Below are 11,749 nucleotides of genomic sequence, written 5' to 3'. Positions count from 1 at the left end.
GGAAAGATCCGGGAGAGCATGGAGAGCATTCCTCTTGAGCTGAGTCGCTACATGGAGAAGAGCGAGGAGGACTCTAAAGCCAGTCTCACTCACAATCTGCCGAACAACATCCTCACCCCAGACAAGATCCCCGAGTTCTGCCTGCCGCCGCGGCTTTGCAAGAGGAACCTGCTGCAGGAAGTGGAAACTATGGCATCTCTGCAGCACAGTCAGACACCTAAGAGTAGCACTTCTTCTTCAAACGCCACAAGGAAGGAGGATATGAAGAAGAAACATGGAGAAGCGTCGGCGGCTTTACAAAGGAAGAAGCCCTTGCCGTTTTCTGCAGAGGCATACGGCCTGGTCGGGATGTATGAGCGTCCAAACACACGGAGGAAAGAGTCTTTGTTCCACCACTCAAAGTGCCCCGCTTACATGTTGGATAGAAGCGTTCCACCAAAGCTGTCAGAGGAGAAGTACCAGCAGAAGAAGACTTCATCAGGGTTCCTCCCTCTGTTTTTGTGCAAGAGCCTGTCTGAGACGGGAAGCACAGAAAGTGAAACGCATTCTTCCAGCGACTCCTCTCCCCTCAGTTCACCCTACAGCGCGAAATCCTCCCTCTACAGAGGGCGTCTCAAGGGAGCAACATCCTGTCCTTCTTTGATTGACAACAGGGAGGATAGAGGGAGGTGGAAGAGGAAGATGGGGTTTCTAAGTCTGACCACCTCTCCAAGTAGCCCTCCAAAATTAGAGGGAGGCTTTCTGGCCTCAGCCCCGTCTGTCCCCTTCCCTCTGCACGACCAGCGAGAGCATCTCCTCTCTTTGAACGGGCGAGGTAAAGTGCACCTCCTCGCTGAGCTCACCACATCCTCCCCCAGTAATAACTCGTACTTTTCCACAGTCAGAATCCGTGTGATGTCTGTGGAAGGTATATATAACCAGACTGACCGACGGGCCCTGAACTGTGCGCTGAGTCTGTGTCTGACCCCCGGGATGCTTCAGCAACAGGAGAGCACCAGCATCAGGAACTGCCGCAGCCCTGTGTTTAATGAGGATTTCTTCTTCTCAAAGCTCAGTCGAGAGGATCTGGTGGAGCTGCAGCTCAGGTTGAAAGTGATGGATAAGCCTGCGGCTGCAGCACAGAGGAGAGGGGTTGTGATCGGACTGATCACCACACCGCTGTCTCAGCTACTCGATCTTAAACATGGGTAGATTAAAAACCTATTTTGCAAGGGCGCCGATACCCTAGTGGTTATGATGCACGCCCCATGTACAGAGGCAATAGTCTTCCATGGGTTTGAATCTGACCTCCGCCCTTTGCTGCATGTCGTCCCCCACTCTCTCCTCCCATCATTTCCTGTCGCTCTTCAGCTATCTTATCTAATAAAAGCAAAAATGCCCCAAAAAATATAGTGAAAAAACAAACATTTTGCAAAATCTGATGGGAATAAAACGTTGAATTTTGTCAACAGCATTCCATATTGATATTATCAGAATATTGCAAAATAAATTGTAAGAAATTTAGTAAAATACAGGACTATTTAGTTACTAAACTAATGTTTACTGTTTTTGGAAATGTTCCAAGATTATTAAATATTAGGTAACAAGGAGCAGTTTTTCTTAAAGATGTAAATCATAGTTGTTAGGGATTTCAATGTATGTTTGTTATATTTCTTAAACTCCAAAAAGTCCAACCCTCACCAAAAAGCTTTGTCAACCACCGACCAAACAGCAGTGTGATATGTAGCATGTTTGTGTTGGTTTACCTTGTTCTGCATGTAACTCTCTGACTGCACCAGAGGAAACACGTGACACAGATAAGTTCCAGATCTGCAAGTTGAATGAGGAGGAAACCTTTGTTAAAGAATGAAACACAATGGAGAGATACAGGATTACATAAGTTTGTATTTTGCTTGTTATCAGAAGTTGTGATCAGTATAACAAGCAGATTTCATAATATTGATTTTAAACTGTCATGAAGGTTCCTCAATGCTTTCTCGATTTTTTTGTTATACTAATAAAATGTGTGTTTTAGCTTCAGTGTAATAAAGAAGTGAATCATGAACTTTAAGGGAAAGGTGTTTATTTTCATGGTTAAGATAAAGCAGCACAGATGCACGATAAAATGTTATTGGCTTGCTTGTCATGTTAAAACCAAGATAACTGAGAGTAGAAATATTAACTCCTTCGTATGACAACATCACAATTTTTCTAAGTATATTTTTTCCTCTTTCCTAACTACATTTATGCTTTTTTAAATGTTGATATTTGGGGGTTTAGTGGTTATATATTCCCTTTAATATGACTTCACATGCTTTGGAGCTTAAACAAAAAAAAATCAGAGATTCAAACGGAGGTATACCTTTACATTTTGGTGAGAACAGCTGTTAAATTTTATTTCAAGGAACTGTTTTGATTTCATCAAGTCACAGGTTTGGAATTTGTGAATGTGGTGTGTCCCCTATCAGTCCGGATTTAACTGTATTGTCTTCACATGCCTAGGCATTCAAAAGGGCACTGAACTTTGTTTTACCTTTAACTTCCTCTCTTTACCTCAGTCAGCGGGTAAATGTGGGTAAACTAATCAATGAAGACCTGCCCTGACACGGATCACCAATTACTTTGTATTACATGAAGGTGCCTTCTTGTCTCTTCCCTCTGCTGGCAGACAACAACACAATGTCTAAAAGCTGCTGGGATACACTGCCAACAGGTTTAATATATGATATAATATTTGATATTAATAAGAATCCGTACAGAAACAGGCCTACTAAACGAGGGCCTATTAACACGAAAGTCTACACAGGTGTTACGGTTTTACAAGCTACCGTGTAAACTGAAGACTCTCCGACGAATGCGTTGTCGTCGTTACAACAGATGTTGAAAACGTAAAGCATCTTTGTGAATGACTCTTTGTTAATTGTATCTTATAATGTCAAAAATGTACTTGAACAAATGATTAGACAACGAGGCATTCATGAGGACACTTTGTTTTCCACATCTGTTGTGACTAAAACAACCAAAGGCTGATCGACCTGAACTTCCAAACTCCATGTGATCTGCAGAGTCCCTCTGCACCTTTAAGAAAAAGCTAAAGACCCAGCTCTTTGATGAATACCTACTAACTTAATGATGATGGTCTCCATATTATTGATGATGATGATGGTTGTGACGATGGTTTTTGTTTGATAACGACGACTTATAAGATGGTTTCTATACTGATTAGAGCTCTCAAGAACTGCCCTCAATGTTGTGCTTTGCCTCTGGTCACTTCCTGTCAGCACCTGTGTGTCCAATCAGACTCAAAGCTGATCGTTTGCTCTTACTGACATTGTTCCCTTTTTTCTAGATCCTTGCTTGTGTTGTACTTACTCTCTGATGTACGTCGCTTTGGATAACAGCGTCTGCTAAATTAATTGTAGAATTGTAGAATTGATAGTCGCCAGTTAACATGGTAACTCTTTACACCGTAACACCGGTTATAAGCTAAGATGTGAGGCATTCATACAAGGAGTAGGGAAACTGTGAGATCTTCTACACATAGGCATTATGTCAGGCACACTAAAGAGGTCAAAGTTTTGAATGGCTTGTTTTAATATTTTACGGTCTAATTATTATCTTACCCTTTGATTCCATCGAGTTGTTGTAAATATAACAGTACATTCAATGGTGTTACCTCTCAAAGACAGACAACAAAATGAGAAGGGACAGTAAGACAAACTGAATTGTCTCCTTTCTGATACTCGGAGAGACAATATAATCCATTGATATGGTCATATTTGGGGTGTTTAGGCAAGCTACACGCATTTTGTTGTCGTTTCAGCACTTGTTTGCATTTTATGGCGCCAGTTTTTCATTTTTATATAGGCCTAGGCACGGCTTAAATAACATGACGAGTATGCATACAGTTCTGGTTACTTTATTCCTCTTGTTTCTTATCCATCGTTGCACTACGGTCACTTTATTTATCTCATTTTTACCTTTACAGTTATATTGTTTATATTAGTTCTGTTGTTCCATTATTCACCATGCACCTTATAACTTATCATTTAGTATCTACTATTTAGCCTACCTGCACATAGCTCTGTATATATATATATTTATTTATCGTTTACTGCACATAGTTCTGTTTCTGTTAGTCCGATCACTGTCCACTCATATCTACTCTTTTATATTAAGATAAACATAAGATAAGATAAGACAAACTTTATTCATCCCAGCAGGGAAATTTAGGTGTTCCAGCAGCCAGCATACATACAAACACACAACACAACACATATATACACACAAACACACAACACATATATACATACACATCCCACCCATACAAAAAACATGAGCCCACAAAACATAGCCAGGATAAAAAAAAAAGTGTTATGGATGGTCCATGTGCATAAGTAGCTGTTACTCATAGATAACAGTACATTTATTTGTACTGTTATTACTTGTGTTTTTAATTTAAGTTTAAGCTTTAAGTTGTATTTAAATCGATAAAATGTTTCGTACTCGCACTGTTGTTAATTTACTGCGCCGTGTGCCCCCAAATAAAGTTTTTTTGAATTGAATTGAGTTGCGCTGATTTTAATTGGAGGTACGTCATGACGTCATAGCACCGCCCGCCGTAACGTTGAGGCGAGCGAGTCCTGAAGGATGTAAACATGGTGACAGGTAGATGAGAGTCGCGTCAAAATGGTCTTCGAAAGCTTGGTGGTTGACGTCCTCAACCGGTTTTTAGGGGACTACGTTGTGAACCTCGACAGCTCGCAGCTGAAACTCGGCATCTGGGGAGGTAACTGAACTTGTTGACTGTCATTTAGTGGGACTCGCTCGTCTCAAAATGCTAGGTAGCCGATGCTAATAGACGCTAGCCACCAGCCGTGTGCGTGTCAGGCTCCCTCAGCTGTTTGCATTCTGTTAAATTATCCAACAATGTCAAATGTGAGCACGTTTGTGCAGCCGGGTGTTAGTTTACATAAAGCATTATTCATTTATGACTGCTTTATTCTCTTTATTCTTAACAAACCCGCTTTTTTCTTCTTACTGTGAGGCTCATGGGAGTTCGTGGTCACACCTTGTCATAAACTCAATTTATGACTCACCAGTTTGTGTCATTCTGAAACCTTTCTACAAGCTTATAAGGAAAGTCTGCAGGGAACAGCTTTGTACACTGTCCGGATGGAGGATGGGATTAGAGGAGATGTTTTAGGGCCACAGTTTGATGTGTGCCAACTTGTTACAACTCCAAACCTGTCAGGACAATAACACCTGTAACTCCACTGAGTGTTTAATTACATGTTATTAAGATAAGTGTCGCACCATAAAACCTAATTGTATTTGGCTTATTAGTATTGGTGTTATAGTATTTTATTTATTCATTAGCACACATGTAAGAAGAGATCAAAATAGGATTAACAAAAATATAAAAGGTGTGTCAGGAAGGGACCTCACCTCTTAAGAGACAAATAAATCAAATAAACAAATCCAATTACACAATTAGATATGAGCACATGTACAGTAACCTACACACGTATTCATACACACACACTTACACACGTATACAATAGAAAGACTGAGAATGTTAACCCTCCATCAGCTAAATGAAACAGACATTAATCTATTAATGTTGGAGCCGTGGATGGGTATAATTATCTTTGTGGTGTTTATTTAAGGTTAAGGTAGTTTGTTATATGCTGGTGTTTTGGGTTATTGATTATTATATCATTTATTAGGATTGTGTTGATTGGGGGGATGTCGGGTCACATGTTGATTTAACTCACCTGTTCACTTTTTGTTCTCAGTGGAGGAGAGGGGTTGAGCCGGGTTGCTGTATTTTTTTGTTGACCGCTATTGTTTCTGGTTCACTGTGATTATGAGTTAATGCACGTTAGTACAAGTTAAGTTGATTATCTTTTTTACATTAATAAAAAAAGTCAAACTTATTTTTTATGTATCACAGTATTCTTTTGCAAGCACGTTGGACAAGATATTAGACCCAACCTCAGCCTCTCAGCGGCTTCATATTCAGGAAAGCCGCTATAATTAAAAATGGAGTGAAATGAGTGAGTTGATGGGGAAAAAAAAAGAAAATAAATATATTTTATATAATCGAAAGTTTGAAAACTTTTTTGAGTTCCATATTTGTAGCCCACGATATCTGAAAACTGACCGTGTTTGGTTTTATAAAAAGGAAGATGAAGATGATCAATCTGTCTGGTAGAATATGAATGAATCTGGGAATTCAGTTTAAAAAAAAAAAAAATGCTGAAATGATGATGGTAAAGAAAAAGGTACGAACATGTATTTATATTTAAACACACATATCTGATGTATATTGAGATCATAAACTGAAAGAATGTTTAGTTTTTTTGAAGAGGGGGGGCAGATGTTTCTGTTGCTTTGGAGAAAGTTTCCAATCTTACAAAAACGTTTCTGCAACATATAAAGTTCAAGAAGGTGAGAGGGGTACAGTAACATTCAGTAAACAACCTTTGCTTCCCTCTCAGGTGATGCTGTTCTTAGAAATCTTGAAATTAAGGAGAATGCCTTGGTAAGTTGCATGAATAAATATTGTCTCACTGTGGGACACATTTGATGTTACATTGAATTAACTCCTTTTTCATTGCAGAGTCAACTTGACATTCCTTTTAAAGTCAGAGCCGGTCATATAGGTGAGTTTTTTTTCCTCTCATCTGTCACCTTTACCATGGGACAAGTGAAGGGTTTCTTAACTCAGTGTTTTTGTTAACAGGACGGCTGGAGCTTAAGATTCCTTGGAAGAACCTTTACACCCAGTCAGTGGAGGCGACACTGGACGGTGTCTTTCTGCTTATAGTACCCACAGCAAGTAAGACCAACATCTTTAAACGGTTAAATACATGAAAGATTAGTCATGTGCTGCTGATTTTTCTTTTTTTAACTAACTTGTTGCATTTCAATGTCGGTTTATTAATCCCATTTTACATCTAGCGTCTTTTTAAAGACATGTATTGTAATGAAAATATTCGTAAGTGTTTTAGATGTGTCGTGTTCAGTCTATTGAATAACCCTCATGATATGCAGACACAACATGGTGTAGCACACACTCAGACAGAGGAGGTCTCTCAAATATTCATGACCCTAAAGAACACGTCAGGACAAACAGGAAACTCAAGCGTACCTGTCTGTGTCTTTTACTGTTTCTCAAAGATGTGCATGTAAGTAAACATTGTTTGTGTATTTCTTCCAGGTATAAAGTATGATGCAGAAAAAGAGGAAAAGCAGCTACAGGAGGCTCGTCAGAGGGAACTACAGCGAATAGAGGAGACGAAGCTGAAGGCTGCTGAGCAAGGTTAGACCCCCTGATTTGAACGGGTTTGTGTGTAAACGTGTTAGAAAATGTTACCTGTGTGCGACTGGACAAAGTCAGACATTTGACTTCCCTTTAACTTTTAACAGGTTTTGAGTACTGAGCAGCAACAAGCACTGTTACTGTCGGGTTGGTAACAAGAAGAGTAGTAGCAAAAATGACAAAACATGCATGAAATGTGTGAAAAAGAAAAAAGGAAAAGCAGAGATTTGATGCCCTGTGGTCATGGTTTGTGTAGTTGTGAGTTCCTGTGGTGGAGCAGCCAGAAGTTTTTCACACTTTATTGTGGTTCTTCTCTGCTGATGTGTGTGCTTGTGGCCAGCATGCTTATTGTGCTGTTACTGGATGTTTCACTATACTTTGTCAGATTGGCTCTTTTTCATGCTAGAACTTGAGAATTAGTAAATACCAATATTTGCTCCATGATACACATGAATCTGTTTATATGCTGTGCTAGAAAAGCTATATCTATCTTCAGAGAATTTAAATGTTTTGAGAAAACATTCAAGAGTAGTCTTTTCAAGTAGTGCTGAAGGGGATTTTATCAACAGCACTGTAGTAGCATGTACTGTAGGTGCAATATTCACTGATGATTGTAGAGACTAATTGAGGTCAGTAGTTCATAAATACAGTTATAGTTAGTGTAAATATAGCTATTGCTTGAAACATCTGGGGGGCGCTCAGTCTGTAGAGACTTGGGTTGGGAACTGGAAGGGTTGCCCGTTCGAGTACTGATGTAGAGCAAAATAGGGAAGTTGTTCTGGTTTCTGGAGAGGTGCCAGGTCACTTCCTGAGTACTGCTGAGGTGCCCTTGAGAAAGGCACTGAACTCCTGAACAGCTCTGGTCACTGGTGTGTAATTCGGGCCTATGTGTGTGAGAAGCATGTCTCTAAAATAACACAAGGGGGTTAATAAAGTATGTGAAATAAAAATCTTAAAGTAAGCACATTGTCTGTTTCAGTCAAAAAAAAAAAAAGAAGAGATTTGTTGACATACATTTTTATATGTAATTTAGTTTCATTTTCACTAAACCATTTTCAACCATTGACAGTTATGAACTGTTGATTCAGAGTAAAAACAGGTGATGCATGTTTATGTAATGACATTTAAATTCAATCATAATCAACATAAATACTTTGTACATGCTGGTAAAAACTAAACGAGGATTCAAATTCACATTCAGATGATGTTATGTATTTAAAGCAAGCAAGAGGGGCCCAGTGGACCAGCGGTTAGTTTGCACGCCCCCTGTACATGGGCTGTCGTCCTCAAAGCGGATGGCCTGGGTTCGAATCCAACCTGTGGCTCCTTTCCCGCATGTAATTCCCCACTTCTCTCTTCCAGATTACCGTCTCTATCCTTGGTTCTGTCTTTCAAATAAAGACATAAAAGCCCAAAATAAGGGTGCTGTTGGCGCACGTCCCATGTATGGAGGCCTTGGTCCTCCAAGGGGGCAGCCCAGGTTTGAATCCCACCTGTGGCTCCTTTCCCGCATGTCTTGCCCGACTCTCTCATCCTGACTTCCAACTCTACCCACTGTCCTGTCTCTCTATTAAAGGCATAAAAAGCCCAAAAATAAATCTTTAAAAAAAGTTAAAAAGACCAAAAATAAATCATGGAGGGAAAAAAATAAATAAGAGTTTAATACATTAAAACAAGTCAACAGCAGTAATGAGAGCTAAAACTAACTGTGAAAGTACAGTGTAGGTTTAAAGTGAACTTCATGGTATTGTTTTGTGTTTGACAGAAAACCCCGGCCTGGAGAAACAGGACACCTTTGTGGAGAAGCTCGTCACTCAGGTCATCAAAAACCTGCAGGTCAAAATCTGTAACATCCACGTACGCTATGAAGACGATGTGAGTGCTCAAGCCGGGTTACTTACTATCATGAAATGTGTTCAGAGTAAATCAAACTCAAATCAAATGTAAAGTAAGCTTTTAAACCAGCCTCCCGTGAGCTTAGATCTTATTACTGTCATGTGCTTTCCACAGGTCACTAATCCAAACTGTCCTTTGTCCTTTGGAGTGTCCCTTAAAAACCTCAGCCTTCAGGTAATGCATTGTGAAGTCCCTTTGGTCTACTAAATCCTGAATTACATTCAGTCTCAAGGTGTTTGCAGGCATATCTGAAACAAAAACATTAAATGTATCACTGCTTGTTTGCTCGCGTAGACAGCGGATAAGAACTGGAATCCAAGTCTGCTGGATGAAAATTCCCGGCTTTTCTTTAAGGTAAGAAATTCCACCAATTTAACAAATTCTATTTAGAAGACATTTCAAACATGTCATGTGTGTGGTTATTGCATGTTTTACATTTGAGTACTTTGTCCCCTGGTGTAATGTGCAAGTTTGTCTCACTTTTTTTTGTGATAAGTGCAAAACAAAAATGTGCACATAGACATAAAACAGAAATAAACAAAACAAAATCAAAATACGCAAAACATTAGCAAAGACAAATACAATTAAAGTAGATATAATAAAAGTCAAGTAGTAAGTTGAGGTAGTGTATAAGAAAAGTGTTGAATGTGTGTGTGGCAGTATAATGCATTAAAGTGAGTGGCTGAGTGGGAAGTAGCAAGAAAAATAAACAGAAACAAAATTGAAGATAATTGAGAGAAAAAGAAAAAAAAAGATATATATGTCAACATTAATGGAAAGAGGAACATTATATTTATATATAAAGTTATAAAATGTTTGGTGTTAATGTGGCCATCATAAAAAGAGGGAGGAAAAGAAGAAGAGAACAGGGAAAAAATAAATAATAATAATAAGAAGAAGAATGTGTGTGTGTGTATATATATATGTATATATGTATGTGTATATATAGACATACATACAAACATGCACATAAATCTGGTTTGTCTCACTTTTAATGTGTTTATGTCACGTGCCCCATGTACAGAGGCTATAATCCTTGTTAGAATCCGCCCTCGGCTCTTTGCTGCTTGACATCCCCTATCTCTCTCTCCTCCCAACATTTCCTGTCTCCCTTCAGCTGTCATGTCCAATAAAGGCAAAAGGCCCAGAAAATAAATACAAAAACAACTTTTTAAAAACTTTTTGAGCTAATTTGATGCGCAGTGTTTTGCCCAAATCCAAACTTCATACATGTTTTTCCCTACTGTCAGCTCAGCTCTGCTTTGTTTGTATCTCTGTCAGAACACCACACCATTAATTTCTCTGTGTTTTCCTTCTTCCTTCTTCTCAGTTGGTTCAGCTCGACGACTTGTTTGCCTACTGGAATGTCAACTCGACTCTCTTCTCTAATCACAGTGCGGACGAGGCTTTGGTGAGTCACTCTCATGTTACCGTGCTAAACTTTGTTCCCACTAGCCTGGATTTGCCTATACCTTACTCTACCTTTTTTTGAGAGGTTGAAAACACAACACCATTATTGTGAGCACATCATGGACCAGCTTCAAATTTAGAGTCACTGAATTAATCAATCCTTGTGGGCCGTTTGCTGTTATTTCTGAATATTGCCTGTGCAAATTGCTTGTGCAAAGATCCCTGCAGAACTTTATAGCCATTAATTTCAACCACAAAGCCGAGCTAGTGTAATGTTTGTACATGTGGTTTTATAATAGTTTGATGGATGAAATATATTCTTTATTAATAGGAACTAATCTCTGTAACTCTCCCTTTTGTTATTCAACAGCGATGTCTTCAGAGTAGCATGGAAACCAACAGCTCTCTCTCTGTCGGCCATGACTTCAGTGAGTGTCTCCCTGTCATATTTTAATACTCTCATGTAATGTGTTGTTTTGATTTTCAGTTTGAGGCAAAAGCACAGACGACCCATGTTTGCACATTTTTTGCAGCAGCTGAACAAAGTTTGAGTTTGGCGCCTAGGCTCCGACCTCCTCACTCCTCGTAGATTTATTTTAAATGCAGTAATTGAGGAGTGGTGATGAAATAACTTAAACCCCAGTCGGAGCCTGCAGGCGAATGCTGGGTGTGGTGGAGGGATTTCAGATATTGACGGAACAGAGGGAGAGACCACTCACTTGTGAGGATGTGATGATGATTGGAGATTGTGAGAATGACGTAAAATCTGTGCAGCTAGAGTGTTTTCTGCCTGAACTAGCTCGCAGGCGTTGCCTCATTTAGTATTTTATATTCAACCAAAATACTTGTCAATTTTTACCCATGAAAACAAAGCCATGTTCTGCACCAAAACGTATTAAAAAATAAAAATGCAATGATTAAAAATCTGCTTAAAATAATCTCTTCCTTGTTGCTGGTACACAGTTTTCCGTCCAATCTCAGCCGACGCTAAACTGCGGATGAATCCCCGCTCAGATGTGGACTTCTCCTCTCCTAAAGTGGACCTCATGGTCAATCTGAGTGAGGTGGCCATTGAACTGAACAGAGCCCAGGTTGGTGTTCTGTTCGTGTGTAAAACTGTGTCTTTGAAACTCTTCT

At 39.4% G+C, this 11,749-nt stretch overlaps 2 protein-coding genes across 4 annotated transcripts in view; both read left to right on the top strand.

Annotated features, from left to right (window-relative positions):
* LOC110001037 (C2 calcium-dependent domain-containing protein 4C) overlaps positions 1–2,595 on the top strand; it is a 2,953-nt gene extending 358 nt beyond the window's left edge. Inside the window, exon 2 of the mRNA XM_029281771.2 lies at positions 1–2,595. This exon is cut by the window's left edge and continues 45 nt beyond it. Coding sequence (XP_029137604.1) covers positions 1–1,191 — 1,191 coding nt within the window. The 3' untranslated portion in view covers positions 1,192–2,595.
* Positions 2,596–4,635: 2,040 nt separating this feature from the next.
* vps13a (vacuolar protein sorting 13 homolog A) overlaps positions 4,636–11,749 on the top strand; it is a 46,373-nt gene continuing 39,259 nt past the window's right edge. For 2 of the 3 annotated variants that reach the window (XM_020656445.3, XM_065951411.1), the window contains exons 1-11: positions 4,641–4,768; positions 6,483–6,526; positions 6,605–6,647; positions 6,728–6,823; positions 7,205–7,306; positions 9,072–9,181; positions 9,317–9,376; positions 9,497–9,556; positions 10,533–10,613; positions 10,983–11,040; positions 11,576–11,703. In XM_020656445.3, the coding sequence (XP_020512101.2) occupies positions 4,669–4,768; positions 6,483–6,526; positions 6,605–6,647; positions 6,728–6,823; positions 7,205–7,306; positions 9,072–9,181; positions 9,317–9,376; positions 9,497–9,556; positions 10,533–10,613; positions 10,983–11,040; positions 11,576–11,703 (882 nt within the window). In that variant the 5' untranslated portion in view covers positions 4,641–4,668. Of the gene's footprint in view, positions 4,769–6,482; positions 6,527–6,604; positions 6,648–6,727; positions 6,824–7,204; positions 7,307–9,071; positions 9,182–9,316; positions 9,377–9,496; positions 9,557–10,532; positions 10,614–10,982; positions 11,041–11,575; positions 11,704–11,749 lie in introns of all 3 variants that reach the window. The other variant, XM_065951419.1, reaches the window with a different exon arrangement.

This window comes from Labrus bergylta, chromosome 2, assembly GCF_963930695.1.
Source record: "Labrus bergylta chromosome 2, fLabBer1.1, whole genome shotgun sequence".
NCBI classification, from domain to species: Eukaryota; Metazoa; Chordata; class Actinopteri; order Labriformes; family Labridae; genus Labrus; species Labrus bergylta.
The sequence above is the reverse complement of the archived record's forward strand: the minus strand, read 5'-3'. Positions and strand labels throughout refer to the sequence as shown.